Raw genomic sequence first — 20,306 nt, 5'->3', positions numbered from 1 at the left:
AGCTTTGTGTCGTCTGCAAACTTGATGATCTCGCTGGATGTTCCTTCTTCTAGGTCATTTATATAGATATTAAATAAGATCGGCCCAAGTACCGAGCCCTGGGGTACACCACTAGTCACTTTCTCCCAGTCGGAGAACTTCCCATTTATGCCCACTCTCTGTTTCCTGTTCTCCAGCCATTTGCCTATCCATCTTTGTATATCCCCCTCTATTCCATGGCTTTGTAGTTTCCTGAAAAGTCTTTTGTGTGGAACTTTGTCGAACGCTTTCTGAAAGTCTAAGTATATTATGTCCACCAGTTTTCCACTATCAATTTGTTCATTCACGGTCTCAAAAAATTGAAGTAAATTCGTTAAACATGATTTCCCTTTCCTGAAGCCATGTTGACTTGCTTTTATCAGGTCGTGTGTATCTAAATGCTGGACTATGCTATCTTTAATCAGTGCTTCAACCATCTTTCCAGGGACAGACGTAAGGCTCACAGGTCTGTAGTTGTCCGGTTCTCCTCTCGATCCTTTTTTGAAAATTGGCGTGACGTTCGCTATCTTCCAGTCGTCCGGTATCTGTCCAGTTCTAATTGTCAGATTGGCAAGTTTTTGCAACAACTCTCCGATTTCAACCTTCAATTCTTTTAAGACCCTCGGGTGAATTCCATCCGGTCCAGGGGATTTGTCACTTTTAAGTTTGTCAATCTGGTAGTATACCTGGTCCAAGTCCACTTCTAATGTGGTGAGGCTGTCCTCTATTACTCCATTGAACACTTCCACTGCATCTGGTATTGTTGCGGTGTCAAAGAGGAACTATGATCCTAGGCTCTAAAATAAGCAAGCCCAGCTACCTGGACCTGAAGAGACACTACATTGTTTTCTAAGGTTGCGAGCTCAAGAGCCATGTTGCAATATCAAAGCGTCCCAGGTCCTTCATGCAGACCGGACCCTGCGTAAGCAGGTTCGGATTGGCGCTTAGTCAAAGGCTACAACTCTTGCAAAGACGCATCAGATCTGCGTATTACAATCTGCGAGGCCAATCTGGAGCCACCAGAATGATGAGGCCTGGATGGACTGCAATCCGCCGAATGACTTGGCCTATAATGGGCTAGGGAGGAAAGACATACAGGAGAAGCTACTGAGGCCATGGCTGCACAAGAGTGTTAAGACTTTGCTCCTGGGCTCAGATCTTCGATTGAAGAAACGATCCATTTTCTTGTTCTTTGCCATGGCCATGAGATAAAAGGGGGGGTCAACCCCAGCACCATATTATGGTTTGGAGCGCTACTGAGGACAGGGCTCACTCGCTTGGATCCAAAGGCTGTCTGCTGAGGAAGTTGACTTGAACATTGTCAACTCCCACCACAAGCACTGCTGAGAGCGCCTGGAGGCAGCATTCCACTCACAGAAAAAGAAGGCGGGCTTCCTGAGCTAGAGGGGTACACTTGGTCCCTCCCTGGCAGTTGACATAGGCTACTGCCACGCAATGTCAGAGAAGACCCTGACCGCTTGGCCCTCCAGAGTCTTCTGCAATAACATCAGAGCCAGTCAAATGGCTCTCAGCTCAAACCAGTTGATTGACTATTTCCTCTGAAAGGGTATCCTCTGAAAGGCTGTAATTTGTCATCACCACGATCCAGAAAGAAATCCTCAATGGAACACCTTGCAGGGAGACTGCAGGGGAAGCCACCAAGCACCAAGGGATGAGTGGAGGTGAGAAGACACAGTCAGCACCCTGTGAGACATCATTGCGTCTCCTATGGATGCCCCAACAGCCTACGCTTGAATTTTTGTTTGACAGAAGGAGAAAGCTGGGGACGGCTCCGAGCTCTAGTGAAGCAAATGCAGGCTGACTGACAGGTACCACCAGGGATTGGCCTGTCAGCTGCAGACCAAAGTCTGTGATCTCAATGCAGACAGAGCTGAATAATTGCTCCGAGCACAACACCTCCCCCCCCCCCCCCCCCCCGGAAAAAAGGGATGTAAAAACATCAAATAAAATGGAGAGCAGAACAAACACACTCCTACTAGCATGCGGGCAGAAGGGAAAAACTGTAGGTGGAGCTAAGGAGCCCATTGCAGTACAACAGAGGCACAGAGAAAAAATTTGGAGTGGATTCCTTCAGTAGATGGCACACAGCCATGGGGACACAACCCACTTATCTAGAATATCTCACCTATTGCACTAGAAAGCATTTTAAAGGGGCATTTTTTGTGAAAGTTAATAGCAGTTTTATCTACTGTTTATCTCTTTAAGGGGGAAATTTTATAATGCTTATGCACCATTATGCGTCTAAAAATGGCATATACAGTACGTATATATATTGAGGATTTGTGTAAAGTACATTATAAAGGGGGTAATAAGAGGGTATACATAACATGATGTATTGAAGTGCCTAGAAAAGCGGAGTGGTCTGAATGGGAAAGATAACATAGTAATATAGTACCGTGTTTCCCCAAAAATAAGACAGTGTCTCATATTCATTTGAGGCTCAAAAAAGGCACTAGATCTTATTTTCGGGGTATGCACATGATCCTCTCTCCCTCCCTCTCTTTCACCCCAATTCTTCCTCGTTCCTTTCTCTCCCCCACATGTGCAGCATCTTTTCTCCCCCTCCCTCCTTCCCATCCCCCTGTGCAGCAGAAGTTTGCCCAGCTTCTATCCTTCCCTCCCTCCCTCGTGCAGCATAACCCTTGCCCAGCTTCTATCCTTCCCTCCCTCCCATCCCTTATGCAGCAGAACCCTTGCCCAGCTTCTATCCATCCTTCCCTCCCTCACTCCCATCCCTTGTGTAGCAGAACCCTTGAGCACACCCCACCCCCCCGTGCAGTGGAACCCCTGCTGACCCTCCATTCTTCCCACTCCGCCGACCGCAAGCGAGCCCTATCTTCAACTGATGACGTCATCAGTAATGCGGCAGAGTGAAATCCCCGATGGACAAGGCCAAGCAGCCTGTTTAGAGTGCTGCCGGCCTGACACTACTTCAGTTGAAGGTAGGGCTCGCTCATGGTCGGCAGGGTGGGAAGGATGGAGGGTCAGCAGGGGTTTGGCTGCGCAGTGGGGGGGGGGGGGTTTTGAAGAGTTACCAGCAAATCCCAGGACTAGGGCTTATTTTTAGGTTAGGGCTTATTTTCGGGGAAACACGGTAAGTGACAGCAAATAAAGACCTCCATGGCCCATCCAATCAGCCCAAGTGGCCAGAGCCACACATCCTGCTCTGTGAAGATTACACTCCTTTATGATTGAACACTGGCATTACAAACAGGGCTACTGGCAGTTATATGTGATGCAATCACATAATTAAACCAACAATTCAACAGTATTGCTAACAACAATTTATTCTTTAATCTCAACCTTAAGATGGCTTTCCCTCTCTCACCGAGATAAACAGCATATACCGGTAATATGAAACTGATATAAACTCTGCACTCTTGATACTGATCAGTCATTGGCCTTACTTCTTCCTATCTACTAGAGTTGCTATCTAAGCTACCCATCACAGCAGCCAGAGAGATAGAGATACAAATCAAATGAAACCAAGCCACACACACAAAAAAGCACAAGCCTCCAAGAGTGGATTGGTATCCAAGCTTTAATGAAGGACCGATGGGCTGTGTTTTAGTGTAACCCCTGTGTAAGAGGTCTATTAAAAACAATATAAAAATATACCTATAAACAAACTTGAAAAGATAAATTAAATATTAAAATAGCACATGTAAATATGAAATTAGAATAAAATAATACTAAAAATAAGTGTAAGACAAAATGAAATGATATCTCAATTAAAAAAGTTAAACATATGAATGACTAGCAGAAATAAATAATAGTATATGGAATCACCATCAGTATCAATAAGACAGTCTGGATAATATCATCAGTTCTTTCAATATCAGTGAACAATGCCAACACATGAAAGTTAAAGCAAGAGAACACAAAGAAATTTCAAATAAAGATAAATAAAGAATTACAAAAAAAAAGAAATAAAAATCATCACATGTACAGAATCCAGAGTAGATGTAACTGAATGGCTATTCTAACGTTTCAAGACTTGGCTCTGACTGCTCAGTTCATTCCCATACAATGTTTAAATACAATCTGGCCTGCTGCTCTTGTCGCTAGATTAGTTTGTGGAGGAAGAACTATGTTATTTGCACACCGCCAAGTACTTCTGAATTGTGCGGTTAATAAATCCTATAAATAAGTAATCAATCATGACAGACTCGGTGGCATAGTGATATAGGTGGAGGGGATTTCCAGATCCTGCAAGCTAAAAAAACCTCCCAATACCTCTCTCTCCCATGTATCTTTTAAAATTGATCTTCATTGGCAGCAAGAAGCGTGATTGGTGTACTTCTCATGCCTTGCCCCACAGCCTTTCTTTTGATGCAACTTTCTGTTTCCGATTAGGTGGAGTACATCAGATGGAAGGGTTGTGGGGCCAGCTGCTCGCTGTAAGTGAAGATCTGAACTTTAAAAGGTATGCCGCGGAGGGAGGGGGTGAAAGAGCAGATCACCTGGGCAGGAGAGGGAGAGACCAGATCACCTGTGGGGTGGGGTTCTTCTACCCACCCATCTTGGGCTCAGGCCCACGCAAAATTGGGTGTATGACTATGTCTCTGGACTGTTGCACAGAGAACACTGAAGTAGAGAATGACAAGGGGACAAATTTTTCCCTGTCCCCCGCAGGAACTCAATTTTCCCATCCCCGTGAGTTTTGCCCCTGTCCCTGTCCTATTCCTGTAAGCTCTACCTTAACCGCACAAACCTCAATCACTTATGATTTTAAAGTATTTGAGGCTTGTGTAGATGAAGACAGAGATTGCAGGAATGGGACAGGGACAGGAAAAGAACTCACAGGATAGGACAGGAAAATGAGTTCCCGCGGGGACGGGGAAAAATTTGTCCCCATGTCATTCTCTACACTGAAATATCAGAAAGCTGTCACTATTGCTATATGGTACACTTTCTCTTTGTAATTTTTATTCTTGTTTACCTTTATTTCACTTAACAGTTCACTTATACCCTATACATCTTTGCGATTGTTTCATTCCACACAGCACACTATTCTTGTAATTCCATCCCACTTACACATCCTTCAGACTGCACAAAACACTCGTTTCAGTACTGCATCCCTGGAATGGCTTGCTCTTAGACATCCATTTGGAAACGTCTTTCAAGAAACTTAAACTACCCTGAAAAACATTTATTTTGATCAGGCATTTTCATCTGGGACTTATTCAGAGGGCCTTGGATCATGCTTCATGGCATTCTTATATACAGTCACGGTTTTGATTTGGTCACTCTCTGTTTTTCTTACTTATTCAATGAATGTAAACCACTTAGATTTTAATTCTAGATTTGTGTTATATTAAATAAACATGAAATATGAAATCTTTACTACAATCACCATTTTCAAAATGTACAGACAAATCTAGCATGCACATTTCTGTGTATGTTAACTGAAGTGGGGGGAAGATAGATATATGCCTATTTTATAAACTGTATGGCCCCTTCCTTTGTTTGTAAAATATAAGGGCAGATTTAGGGAGCCCTCTTTTCTAATATACACAGATCCTTCCACCAATTCTATATAAAATTATCCCCACATGGATATTTTTGAGATACAACGGCTAAATAAATGCACTTGAATTTAGTACCCTGGGCAAGTCACTTAATCCCCCATTTGCTCCAGGTACATTAGATAGAGTGTGAGCCTGCCAGGACAAAGAGAGGAAATGCTTGAGTACCTGAATGAAACCACTTAGAATATAAGTGGTATATAAATACTACAAATAAATAAATATATTACATACTCTAATCTTTAGTTTGACTTTACTATTGTCCTCATTTTTCTCCAGCACTTGACCAGGTTCTAATGGTGATCCAAGTGGTGTGTCTGCCTTCCTTTTTATCCCCTGCTGTTGAAAAGGGACAATGCATGATTCTTCTTTCACAAAGAGGTCATCATCCTGAAGCTGTATAAAGAGAGCTGAGTTAGAATCTGACGAGAAAACGAGGGTGCTTAATACATCCTATATATGAAACAAATACTGATTATACACAGTAGAAATTTGTTTATGAAAATTTGTTTTAAAACTTCAGAATTTTAGACTTTCTTTTAACAAACTAAACATGAAATTAAAACCTGGAAGAACTGAACAATCATCACAATGATCAGGATGATTATTGTTATTTTTCAACTGTGTCATCAAGGGTAATTCTACATAGTAGGCGTTAATATTTATGTGGCAATTATAGGTGAAAGAGGTCTCATGGTCCAATCAGTAGATTGCTTATCTGAGTTCAAATCCTGTGCTAGTATGGAATTTTTGACAGGTAGTTGGCCTCTGGCCAACTCAGCCATACATTTATTTTCAGTCGATAAACGAATACCCAGACTTGGCTAATGGGTAAAGATAAATGGAGAATACAATGGCAAACCACTGCCATGAAAGTAGTGGCCTCCATAAGTCATTCATGACTTGGCCCTTGTGCCTAAATGTTTAGAATACTAACATATGTGCACATATGGACAAAAATGTCAATATGCCATGTTAAGTGCTGTTTTATAACTATGTACACATCTCTGATGTTAGCAGATAGGCATTCACATAGGTGGGACATGGGCAGGGCACACATTTACATGAGTACTTTATAGAATCCTACACTTTATATCCATATCTCTAGAATATAGGAACACACATTTATTCCAGCTCTTTGGGTGGCATACGTGTTTGCACTTAAGTGCATACGTGTGTATATCTGGTTATGGGTACAGTTATAGAATTACTTCTCAGTCTGTACCTTTTAACAAGGTCTAGCATATTGATTTTCTTTCACACAACAGTTTCCTTCTATACTTCCAACTAAATCGGAATCATGAGTAGGATCTGGCACCATGAGACTTCATTCGCAATTACTTGGGATTTTTCTCCTATATATATATTTTTTTTAAATATCCCATGGCGCACATTGCTGTGATGACATATTTTCTAATCTAAGAACATATTTACAAGGTTATTGTAATTGAAATTTAGCCAAAAGGGCCAACACTTCTTGATACAGCAACAGAAACTTCTTTCTTCTATCCTGAGTCAATCTGGATGCATCTGAGTATATCAATATCCTTGTAAATGTGTTCTTAGATTAGAAAATATGCGAAGTTTTTATAAGCCTAGTCAAATGAGATTTTTTTTTTTTTTTTTTTTAGTTCTTAAAGGAATCCCAGTTTCTACTTGATTATTTCTAGTTCAGACTTATGCAAGAAATGGAGATGGACTGAAGTCCCCTCTATTGCTTTAATTTTTCTGCATGCCTGATTACTGCAGTGAGAGTCATCAGCTGGAGGCTATGCAGTAGGGCTCATTCCATAACCCTACAATTAAGGACTATGAAACCAACCATAATGACAGTGGTTTTCTACCTCCTCCAATGAAATCCAGCTGGCATGAGAAACAGAAGACCCGATACAAGTATGAATAGGGAATGTTTCATTTATGGAAATTGCCACCTGAGCCACTGGACAAAGAAAAATCCAACGGGTCTGCAGTAAAAGGTGAACACCCAAAACAAAGAAAAAAACTGCAGAGCGGAATGTACAAGATGCAGGAATCTTTATTAAAAGTCTATACAAAATTGTAATCCATTAAAATGGCTCTCATATACATGGAGTACAGACCCAATACGGTCTGTGTTTCGGAGAAACACTCCTTCCTCAGGGGTCTGGTATGTCCGATGTATTACATATAGAATCATGCGGAGAACAACGCTGTGATATAAAATAATCAAAGTTTTAGAATCGGAGGCAAGAAATTCTCCTTCTGGGCTAACGCACAGGGTGAATACTTTCATTTTCGGTAGCAGTATTCACCCTGTGCATTAGCCTAGAAGGAGAATTTCTTGCCTCCAATTCTAAAACTTTGATTATTTTATATCACAACGTTGTTCTCCGCATGACTCTCTATATGTGATACATCAGACATACCAGACCCCTGAGGAACGAGTGTTTTTCCGAAACACGGACCATGTTGGGTCCGCACTCCATGTATATGAGAGCCATTTTTATGGATTACAATTTTGGATAGACTTTTAATAGATTCCTGCACCTTGTACATTCCGCTCTGCAGTTTTTTCTTTGCCACTGGACTAACACATCATGGTATATTTTATTATTACTGACAAAATAAACATGAAATTTTATAATTACATGGACATGCACTCTAAAGAAAATACTACCACTATTTTCTCTAAATTAAAGAAGCACAAAATCTTCCAATTCTAAACCTTTAAAATAAAGTGGCTTCCTAACCTGTGGGTATAGCACCAAAGCTGGCATCACATATTGTCAGTGTAGAAGCATCTTCCATCTTTACACATGATTTTACAACCCAAAATATACTGTCCACTTTGCACATAAAGAGATCTTACAGTGTTTTGAAATCCAGGGAACAGACTCTGAAAGTTAGGATTGGGCAGAGGCTCTTGAACGATCGCAGTTGGCTCTGGAATGATAGTAGGATTAAGTACTGCCTTCTTTTCCTTCAGATTAAGAACCAAGCCAAGCTCTGGTAGTGGCAGACAAGAGGGTCTACTGAGTCCAAACAGTACATGATAGAGATCCACAGCCCCACATCTAAGCCTCCAGTCATGCGAAGTTCCTAAAAAGAGGAGGAATCATTCAAATATTGCAACCTACTTGTACATGGTACAGAAACTAATCTTTTACAATCGTCAGTTCAGTGACAGAATTGCTTTTAGGTTGATATATGACTAGAGAACCCCTCCCCCTTCCCCCTCCCCTGTAAAATTCCCCATCAAATTTTTACTCCTCTTCTAACTCCCCTTCATAGACTCAACTTTGTAACCAGCTCCCTAAATTGTAATTTCCCCGTAAATGTCCAGTTTTTCTTTTGATGTAATCCTCAAATTTCTACCTGTCCCTTAAGTTCTCCCAAAGACTCAATTTATATAACCAGCTCCCTAAACTGTAATTTTTCCTGGAAATGTCCAGTTATCTTCTGATGTAATCTGCCTAGAACTGCAAGGTACAGGCGGAATAGAAGTCACTAATGTAATGTAAAAAAAAGTTCATCATGTAAAATAGAGAGAAGACAATATAGTGTTATAACTTGAACGTATAAATGATACAAAGAGACAAGGGTGGCTATTTGTGGCGTGTGGGAGAGTACTGTATGTGAGGGTGGGGTGGATTGTTTATGATGCGTACTTTATGTAGGACAAGGCAGTTAAGGCAAGTTCGTGCTTGCATGCATGTGTTCTGCAATGTGTGTTTTTTTTTAAACCATGCATGTGTTTTTGAAACCCGCTTTGTATAAAGTGGAATATAAATAAAAACCATAAACCACAATTGCTTCCATAAGCGTGCACACTATTATGTTATGTGTAATCTCATATCCCGCCAAATCCTCATTAATTAGAGTTCTAGGCAGGTTACAGGCAACTTATTGTTGCATAGAATTTTGTGCAGCGTTAACTATGTTACAAAGAATTCTACTTACTGGTGTCAGGTCAAAAGCGTGCCGGGACAAAGGTGCGCCCAGACAATTGAGCGCAGCGCGCGCCGCCGCGCCGCTCTAAATTACTGTTTTTAGTGCTCCGATAGGGGTGTGTGTGGGGAAACTCCCCCACTTTACTTAATAGACATCGCGCCGCGTTGTGGGGGCGTTGTGGGGGGGTGGGGGGTTGTAACCCCCCACATTTTACTGAAAACTTCACTTTGTCCCTGTTTTTAGGGAAAAAGTTCAGTTTACAGTAAAATGTGGAGGGTTACAACCCCCCAAACCCCCCATAACGCCGGCGCGATGTCTATTAAGTAAACTGGGGGGGTTCCCCAACAAAATCCCCCGTCGGAGCCCCTAAAAACTGTAATTTAGAGCGGCACGTGCTGCGCTCAATTGTCGGCGTGCGCTTTTGTCTTTCGCGCCGTTGTCTATGAACCCTACTTACTACATAAAGGGCTCCTTTTATGAAGCCACATTAGCGGCTTTAGCGCGTGCGACTATTAATCACGCACTAACCCCCATGCTAGCCAAAAAACTACTGCCTACTCAAGAGGAGGCGGTAGCGGCTAGCGCGTCTGGCTGTTCAGCGTGTGTTAAACCGCTAACGCGACTTCGTTAAAGGAGCCCAAAGTTATCAAATTATATATACAATCTGAGGCAATATATCAAAAATAGCAGCTGTCCATTAACAATGTCTTTGTTTTGGGTGACTTGTATTATTATTATACTATGAGTCTCTTTGGATCCCTGGTCGGGATTTCTTAAAAGGCCGTGTTTTTAGATATTTGTGACTGTGTTGTGTATACTGTGGTTTTGCAAATTTTGATGAGAAGTGATTTCAGTACAGGTAAAACAAGGTAAGTAAAAGTGTATGTTTATTTTTAGCACACATTTTACTTTACGCTTGAAAAAGATTAATGCCTAATAAGTACATAAGAAATGCCTTCACTGGATCAGACCCTACCTAGGTCCATCTAGTCCGGCGACCCGCACACGCGGAGGCCAAGATAGGTCGAATCCTTTTAATATTTTAAAAGTCTCTATCATATCCCCTCGCAGTCTCCTCTTTTCGAGAGTGAACAGTCCCAGTTTTCCAAGGCGTTCTTTGTAGCTCAAATTTTCCATACCTTTTACTAGCTTCGTGGCTCGCCTCTGCACTCTCTCCAGCAGGGTTATATCTTTCTTTAGGTATGGAGACCAGTGTTGGATGCCTCAAACTGCTTTGCATATGCATCAGGTATTTAAAAATCTATGCTAAAAAAATTCACGCTGAAACCTGAATAAACTCAAAGCTACAAAATGGCTTAAAGTAGACTGACTAAATTTTACATCTTCTATAACACCATTATCAGTCAAAAGATTGTATAATGGATCCTCAGATGGCTGCTGTGGACCTTTTAATTTATAGTCCAATTTTGCTGCTCAATTCTTCACAAGTCCATATATATATATAAGTAAAGATATATATGAACATGTGAAGAATTGGGCAGCAAAATTAGACTATAAATTATTGCTCATAAATATATTGAATAGAATCGGCCCCAACACCGATCCTTGAGGCACTCCACTACTCACCTTTCCTTCCTCCAAGTGAATTCCATTAACCACCACCCTCTGGAGTCTGCTCGTCAACCAGTTTCTAATCCAGTTCACTATTTTAGGGCTTAACTTTAGCCAGTCAAGTTTGTTCAAGAGCCTTTTATGAGGAACTGTGTCAAAGGCTTTACTGAAATCTAAGTAAATTATATTTAGCACACTTCCTCAAACTAATTCTCTGGTTACCCAGTCAAAGAATTCAATCAGATTTGTTTCGCACGATTTAACTTTAGTAAAGCCATGTTGTCTCAGATCTTGTCACCCATTTGATTCTAGGAATTTCATTATCCTCTCCTTTAGCAACACTTCCAACAACTGAAGTGAGGCTTACAGGTCTGTAAGTTTCCCGCTTCATTTCTGCAACCACTTTTGTGAAGAGGAATCACATCTGTTCTTTTCCAATCCCATAGAACAACTCCTGTCTCCAGGGATTTATTGAACAAATCTTTAAGTGAAGCCACCTGAACCTTTCTGAGCTCCCTCAATATCCTTGGATGGATGTTGTCCGGTCACATAGCTTTGTCCACCTTCAATTTTTCAAGTTGTTCATAAACACTTTCTTCTGTAAATGGCTCGGAATCCATACCATTTTCACATGCAATTTTGCCAGTCAATTGCAGTCCTTCTCCAGGATTTTCTTCCGTGAACATTTGTTTCTTCCGTGAAGTATTTGTTTAGCACGTTTGCTTTTTCATCATCACTCTCCACATAGCAGTTTCTAGCTTCTTTCTTTCTCACAATTCCAGTTCTCGTCTTCCTTCTTTCACTAATATACTTGAAAAAAGTTGTTGCCCTTTTTTTATATTTCTAGCCATTTGCTCTCCTGCCAGACATATCTCTCTCTTGGCTTCTTTCATTTTCATCCTCTTTTTGTGCTCCTCTTGTTGAGTATTTTTATATTTCATGAACACCTATTCTTTTGCCTTTATTTTCTCTGCCACTAGTCTGGAGAACAATATCATAAGAACATATGAATAATCTTACTTGGTCAGACCAATGGTCCATCAAGCCCAATAGCCCATTCTCATGGTGGCCAAAACCCAAAGAGTTGCAACATTCCATGCTACTGATCCAGGGCAAGCAGAGGCTTCCACATGTCCTAATAACAGACTATGGACTTTCCTCCAGGAATTTGTTCAAACCTTTCTTAAAACCAGTTACGCTATCCTTTTTTACCACAACCTCTGGCAACGTGTTCCAGAGCTTAACTATTCTCTGAGTGAAAAAATATTTCCTCCTATTGGTTTTAAAAGTATTTCCCTGCAATTTCATCAAGTGTCCCCTAGTCTTTGTAATTTTTGACAGAGTGAAAAATCGATCCACTTGTACCCATTCTACTCCACTCAGGATTTTGTAGACTTGAATCATATCTCCCCTCAGCCTTCTCTTTTCCTAGCTGAAGAGCCTTAACCTTTTTAGTCTTTCCTCATACGAGAGGAATTCCATCCTCTTTGTCATCAACGCAATACTCCAGGTGAGGTCACACCATGGAGCGATTCAGAGGCATTATATTTATTTTAAAAATTTGTTAACTGCCTATTCCTAAATGGCATTACAGAAGTAACATACATAAAGTAAAACGAATACAACTTATACACATATCTTAAAGTACAAGTGAATAGTTACATCGTAAAACCAAGATTTCATAAATCCTTACAGAATCATTCATCTTAAAACCAGCATTAAACAACGTATCATTTATTAAAAAGCTTCTAAAAATAGAGTAGTTTTAAGTATTTTTTAAACAGCTGAATATCCTTAGTGGTCCAGTTAATTTGTTCCACAGCATTACTCCCATGATGGGAATAGCAGACGTTCTTGTGCTCTCGTAATGCATTTTTGAGATGTCCGTCAATGACAAACGTATTATAATATCTTTAGTCGTGTTAATCATCCCTTTTTTAATAATTCCTAGCATCTTGTTTGCTTTTTTGGCCTCCGCTGCACATTGGGCATAAGGTTTCATCGTACTTTCATCGGTTTCTTTTTCCTCTTGTTTTTGTTTGTTTTCCTCACATAAAGGTCTATAGTCATTTTTATTGCTCTTTTCAGCTTGGACCACTGCTTTTCCATTTCCCTTATGTCCTCCCATCCAAAGCTCTTTCTTCAGATATTCCCCCATGCTACTAAAGTCTACACTTTTGAAATCCAGGACCTTGAGTTTTGTGTGGCTGCCTCCCATTTAACTGTTATATCAAACCAAACCGTATGATGATCATTACTGCCCAGGTCAGCACCCTCTCAGACATTACAGACACTTTCCCCATTTGTGAGCACCAGATTCAGTAACGCTTCTTCCTTCGTTGGTTCCATCACCATTTATCTGAGCACAGGCTTTGGAAGGGCATCCACTATCTCCCTATTTCTTTACGATTTCACAGATGGAACTTCCAAATTAATATCCGGCAGGTTGAAATCACCCAGCAACAGCACCTCTCCTTTCTTCCCTAGCTTTTGGATATCTGCAACAAGATCTTTATGAAATTGCTGTGATTGAGTCAGAGGTCTTTAGACAACACCCGGTTAAATAGAAGTTACATGTACTCTTTTCAAAGCTATCCATAGTCCTTCTTTCTTTCCCCAGGCCCCCTGCATTTCGGTCACTTGGATATTGGTCTTTACACAGAGCTTCTCCTTCACCTTTTTGACCATCTCTATCCTTCCTAAAAAGATTATATAGCCTGGTACGTTTGTGTCCTATCCATGGGAATCACTGAACCATGTCTCCGTGATCGCTACAATATCCAAGTCTGCCTCTATCATCAGGGCTTGCAGATCATGATTTTTGTTGCTTAGACTATGAGTGTTTGTGGTCATTGCTTTCCAGCTACTTTTCAGTGGCAATTTTATTTTTTGTTTACTTTTTTGTTTAGTCTCACTTCCTGTTGCCTTGCTAAGAAGTGTATTGCTAATATTGTTATTTGCATTACTATCTTTACTACTGTCACTTCATGTCTTTTACTGGGGATGGCTACCGTAAGTGTCCAGCATACATATGCCACCCCCACCTTCTAGTTTCAAGTTTATTTACAATTTGATTAATCACCTATTCCAAATTCTAAGCGATGTACAGATCAGCAAAATACATAGTTAAAATATACATAAAATAAACATACATTTACTAACACAATGAAACAATAGGTAAGGCAAGGAAAGAAATACAATCTAAGTAATATAGGAGTCAACAATTAGAAGTTAAGCACAACAGGAAGGGAAAGACAAAACTGAATTGAAGGTTTAAAAATAAACAGAAGAGCAGTAGGCAAATCAATTAAATATTGAATGCATCTTTAAAAAGAAAACTCTTAAGTTTGCTCTTAAACTTTTCCAAGTTCTTTTCCTCTCTTACGTAAAGTGGGAGTGAATTCCAAGTCTGAGGCGCCGTAATAGTAAAGAAAAATTGCCGCCGAGTATTGATAATTTTAAGTGAAGGAATGACCAATAAATGTTGGTCATTTGATCTCAATAATCTAGAAGAATTATATGGTATCAATGCTTTATAAATAAAAGCTGGAGTTTAAATGCCTAGAAACATATTGCCTGAATTTCTCAGCAAGAATTCTTTTTACCTGCCATAGTAAGATGCAGTCCATCATTACAATATAGTCTCTTGTTTTTCCATATATTTCCCTATCCTCTATGTACCTAAAGTCTACTTGACGACACCAGGCTCTGAGTCACCTATTGAAGAGCTCAGTATTTAGTACTCTTTCCTCTCCTTTTTCATATGTAGGCTACAAAAAGGTTTTAATCCCTTCCCCAGCTCCTGAAAAGTTTTCTGCGCTGCCTCTGCCAGCCAACTGCCGCCGCTGCTTCCTTGGAAGGCCTGCAAGTATGTCTGATCTCACTGGGGGAGGGGGTGTTTAGAGGGAGGGAGGCCAGACCCGTGCGGGGCAGAGGGGATAGGGACAGGGACTGAATAGAAGGTTTACACATGTGTAGAATTCTAAGCGGATGGGGAATTCTGCGCAAATTCTGTCCTGCGTAGTTGTGCAGAATTCCATCAGGAGTAATTTATGTGTATAGATGCCTCTAGAATTTCTGCCACTCTGTGGTATACATGCTAAATTCTGGGAAAATAGTAAAAGAAAGCAATATCCAGTCAAAGCTGAATACAAACCTGAATTCATAAGTTTCCAAAGCTGATCTACTAGATCTTCATTACACAAGGGTGATTCCATATTTTTCGTAAATGGTGGATTCTTTGTTAACATGTGAAGGATTTTATGTCTAAGATAAAAACATTTTTGTTAATCAGTTTTTATGTCTTAACTGCTTCTATTGCTACTCAGATTTTAAGAATTCTGATAAAGCAAAATAAAGGAATAATAAATTATAGTACAAGAAAATTCTTCATGTCAATCCACTTAATAACTTGTATCTATTCAATATACCAAAGAGATAAACAGAAAATATGCATTTCCCTATGGCCCAACAGTAGAACAAAGTTTATAAACGGAAGAGTGGAAACAGATAAACACAATCTAGTCTGCCCAATTTTCCTGTCTTGAACAAGACCGCAGACACTGTTCAACTGTGTACTTTACCTTGGAATACTATAGTGAGTTACGTCTGGAATTTTGTTGGTTTCTCTTCTTTCCACCCTACTTTCCCTTCCCCCACCTCATCCAAAGCCCCATAGATTCCAAATATATAGTTTCCTAGGGAAGAACTGCAAGAAACCCTGCACCAGACTTTACCCACCAGCTACCAAACACTAGCCCTCTGCAGCGCTGGAAACAACCAGGGTTTTGTCTGCTTTTCAAAACTATGGCACTAACTCTTGTTTTAAAATTACATGAGTATTTATGAATCGCACATCTCCTTATGAGAGGCATAGAGGGATATGGGTGACTAAAATTACGTCAGGTGTACACCTGGCTGGGCCTCCACGTGTGTGGATCGCCGGACTTGATGGACCGAAGGTCTGATCCAGAGATGGCGGTTTTTATGTAACTTATGTAATGCGATTTACAATTTAGAAGAGCCTGGTCATGTCCAGAATTTACATTATTTCATTAGGGTTCAAAATCTAATGATGCTATCGCAGACTCTGGGGGCCCAATATTCAGCCACTGAGAAACAGCCTGGATAATTCCTGCAGTCGGTGCTGACCGCAGATATTCACTGCTGGGACATTTCCGGTGCCCGGCACTGAATATCTGGGGGGGGGGTGGAGGGGGGAGGGGTTGGATGCTAAAAAATTAATTGACTAAGTCAATATTCAGCACTGACTATCTAAATTTAAAACGGCAAAGAGGAGACTGCTATTTATGCAATCCAATTTGGCTGATAAATTTAGCCGCTCAGCACTGAAAATTGCCAGTTATTGTGTAATATAGCCAGTTAGCTTTTAGCTGCTCACCACAAACATGATAATGGCGATGAAGATGAGACACACTCAAACAAAGATGAAAATGTTATAATGCCTTTCTATCAATCTATGGTACGGCCAGAACTTGAATACTGCGTGCAGTTCTGGCCGATGTATCTCAAAAAAGACATAGCAGAATTAGAAAACGTACAGAGAAGGGTGAAGAAAATGCTAAAAGGTTTGGGGTGACTGCCCTATGAGGAAGGGCTAAAGCAGCTAGGGCTCTTCAGCTTGGAGAAGAGATGGCTCAGGGTAATATGATAAGAGGTGTATAAAATAATGAGTGAGTGGAAAGGGAAGATGTGAATCGCTTTTTCACGCTTTCCAAAAATATTAGGACTAGGGGGCATGCGATGAAGCTACTAAGTAGTAGATTTAAAACAAATCAGAAAAATAGTTTTTCACACAACGTATAATGTGGTGAAATCAGTTAGCTTAGCGGGGTTTAAAAAAAGTTTGCCTAATTTCCTAAAAGAGAAGTCCATAGGTCATTATTGAGATGGCTTGGGGAAATCCACTGCTTATTCCTAAGATAAGTTACATAAAATCTGTTTTACTACTTGGGACCTGAGTTAGCCACTGTTGGAAACAGGGCACTGGTCTTGATGGACCTTCCGTCTGTCTCAGTATGGCAATTCTTTTATTCTTAAACAAAATGGAGATGATTGGCAACATAAAAGACAATGTTGAAGCTTGAGGACAAAGGGATAGTGAGCAGATGAAGGGAAAAGGTTGGCAATGAGGTATACAGTGGTTTGAAATATGAGAAAGATTGGCAAAAGTCAATATCAAGAGGATAGTGAGTGGATGAGAGCAAAAAGTTGGCAATGAGGTATGTAGTGGTTTGAAATAGAGAAAGAGATTGGGAAAAGTCAATATCAAGAGGAAAAAAAGAATACTCAAGCCATTAGAAACAGTCTTTGTCATTGTCAGCCAAAGGAGGAAGGAGTTTCTGCCATCAGGCCTCAATATAGCCTGAAGCATCTCTTCTCGCAGCACCCTAGGTCTCCACCACTCCGGAGAGCTCCTGCTGCAAACCCGATCATCTCTGCTTTCCCAATCTTTCTCAGCAGCCTTCAACTACCTGCAGTAGACAAGCATCAAACCGCCAGCCCTTCTACAGACTCCAATTGCCCCAGGGTAAACAACCAATATATGGAAGGAGCTGCATTTAAAACCAGTAAATGGGGGGGAGGGGGAACTGAAGGAAGAAAAATGCTGGTAACCATGGGGAGCTAGTGTGTGGAGGAAGACATGCCCATCATTGGTTTGAGAGGACAGTTACCATTCACTTGAAAGTAAACCCTTTGGTTTATATCTGAGTTAACAGTTCTCCTCCCTCCTCTTTTGGAGAGGAAAACTTATGTTGGTTTATATTTGAATAGGTTTATATTCAAGTGTATACGGTATATAAGTATTTAATCATGGAGAAGTGGAACCTATGCAGAGTGCCAGATTCAACTCTGGTCATCTTGATGGGCAGACTGGATGGACTGTGCAGATCTTTTATCATTTACTATGTTACTATGACAGAAAGTTGCAATAAAAGAAAATGATGTAACTGAAGCATATCCAGAGTGGCTGAGCTTTTCTTTCTTTTAAGACTTTTCTCTGTTATCTGGGATTGTTTTTCTGTTGTGACCTTCTGAACCGGATTGCTGCCGAGGGATTTTCTTTATCCAGTGAACTCAAGGTTGGGAAGGCCAAGCCTTGCACTGACACATATAGCTGAACAATGCATACATCTAGGCACAAGGTACCTCTATCAGTGACATGGTATAATACACTGCACAACAATTTTTTGGTTAAGTCTTGATTCCTGAAAAGTTTTTGGTGATTATGACAGGTACCAACTTGGTATGCTCAAATATGGTTTTGGTTTTACTGCATCACGTAAGAACTATGAGAAATAGACATTTTTATGTTTACTGACAATAAAATATATAGTCAAGTTTACGTTTCGCACAAGCGACTAAATGAAACAGAATTAAAAGTGTTTTGCTCCCGAGTTTCTTTTATATTCAGTGTCTGGTGCATCACGTTGTAGCATCCAACAATAGTCGGCAAGCATTGACGGATTCCAATTGCCCTGGTATCGTTTCTCCATCGTAGCTATGTCTTGATGAAACCTTTCACCGTGCTCGTCACTCACAGCACCGAGATTTGCGGGGAAGAAGTCCAAGTGTGAATGGAGGAAATGAATCTTGAGTGACATATTGCACTTCATTCTCTTGTATGCTTTGAGAAGTTTGTCTACCAGCTGAATGTAGTTTGGGGCTCTGTAATTGCCCAGAAAATTGTCAACAACGTCTTTCAAGGCTTTCCAGCCAATTTTTTCCGGCCCAACTAACAGATCTTCAAATCGCTTGTCACTCATAACATGTCTGATCTGGGGGCCAACAAAAATACCCTCTTTGATCTTGGCATCAGTTATTCTTGGGAACATCTGTCTTAAATAACGAAAACCTTCCCCTTCCTTGTTCATTGCTTTCACAAAATTCTTCATGAGTCCCAGTTTAATGTGAAGAGGAGGCAAAAATATCTTTGTCGGGTCAACAAGCGATTCATGTGCTACATTTTTCTGTCCTGGAACTAACTTTTTACGGAGTGGCCAGTTCTTTCTAGAATAGTGCGACTCTCTGTCTCGGCTGTCCCATTCGCAGATGAAACAGCAGTACTTTGTATAGCCAAGCTGCAGTCCTAGTAACAGAGCAACGACTTTGAGGTCTCCACAGATATTCCAGTTATACCTGGTATACTGGACATACTTTAGTAACATTTCCATATTCTCATATGTTTCTTTCATATGTGCTGCATAGCCAACAGGTACTGAAGGATAAACGTTGCCATTGTGCAACAGAACAGCTTTCAGGCTTAACATTGACGAATCAATGAAAAGACGCCACTCTTCCGGGTTGTGATCACAACCAAAGACCGAGAACAATCCTTCAATGTCACAACAGAAACAGAGACTGTCGACTTGCAAAAAATTTGGTTATATCATGATGCCGGTCTCGAAACACAGAAATTTTCGTACCTGGTGATAGCAAACACCATTCCTGCAGTCTCGAACCTAGCAGCTCAGCTTTTGCTTTTGACAGACCCAAATCTCTGACCAAATCGTTCAATTCGGACTGTGTTATCAGATGTGGATCGCCTGATGAGGATGGTTCAAAATCCGGGTCAATGTCACTGTTAGAACCCTGCACTGCAGTTTCTTCATCTGGTTCGTCTAAGGTCCAATCCTCTGGTGGTTTCGGAACTGGAAGACTGTCATCATGTGGCATGGGTCTCATTGCTGAAGGCAGATTAGGATATTCAATTGACTTCTTGTTTTTGGCAGAGAAACCAGACACATTAGTCAAACAGAAATAACAGTCCGTCACATGGTCTTTCTGTTCTCGCCATATCATCGGAACAGCAAATGGCATCGTCTTTCGAGTACCTCTGAGCCAGGCTCTCAGACTAACAGCACATGTCGCACAGCAAATGTGAGGCGCCCATTGCTTGTCTTGATCACCTATTTTGCAGCCAAAATACAGATGATAGGCTTTCTTTACAAGGGCAGTCATCGAACGTCTCTGAGGCGTAAGTGTATATTCCCCACAGATATAGCAGAATGTGTCGCGGCTGTTACGACACCGACGAGACATATTGCCCGACACCAAAACGTCTATAGCATCAAGCTTACTTACTGTTATATTGCTACAGCTACTATACTACTATACTTTACTATACTGATACTATATACACACACGGACTATCTATATTAACCAAATGAGCAGGATCGGTGTATGGAAGCCACCATTATAGCATGGTGAGACAGC

General features: G+C 40.8%; 1 protein-coding gene across 2 annotated transcripts in view; it reads right to left on the bottom strand.

The window, feature by feature from the left end:
- TAF2 (TATA-box binding protein associated factor 2) overlaps positions 1–20,306 on the bottom strand; it is a 217,879-nt gene that overhangs the window by 12,091 nt on the left and 185,482 nt on the right. For both annotated transcript variants that reach the window (XM_033934551.1, XM_033934550.1), the window contains exons 22-24: positions 15,226–15,335; positions 8,416–8,645; positions 5,802–5,963 (exon numbers count right to left, since the gene is read on the bottom strand). In XM_033934551.1, the coding sequence (XP_033790442.1) occupies positions 5,802–5,963; positions 8,416–8,645; positions 15,226–15,335 (502 nt within the window). The remainder of the gene's footprint in view (positions 1–5,801; positions 5,964–8,415; positions 8,646–15,225; positions 15,336–20,306) is intronic.

The sequence above is a fragment of the Geotrypetes seraphini genome, chromosome 2 (genome assembly GCF_902459505.1).
Source record: "Geotrypetes seraphini chromosome 2, aGeoSer1.1, whole genome shotgun sequence".
Taxonomy (NCBI): domain Eukaryota; kingdom Metazoa; phylum Chordata; class Amphibia; order Gymnophiona; family Dermophiidae; genus Geotrypetes; species Geotrypetes seraphini.
Note: the sequence above shows the minus strand (reverse complement) of the source record. Positions and strands in the feature narration are given on the sequence as shown.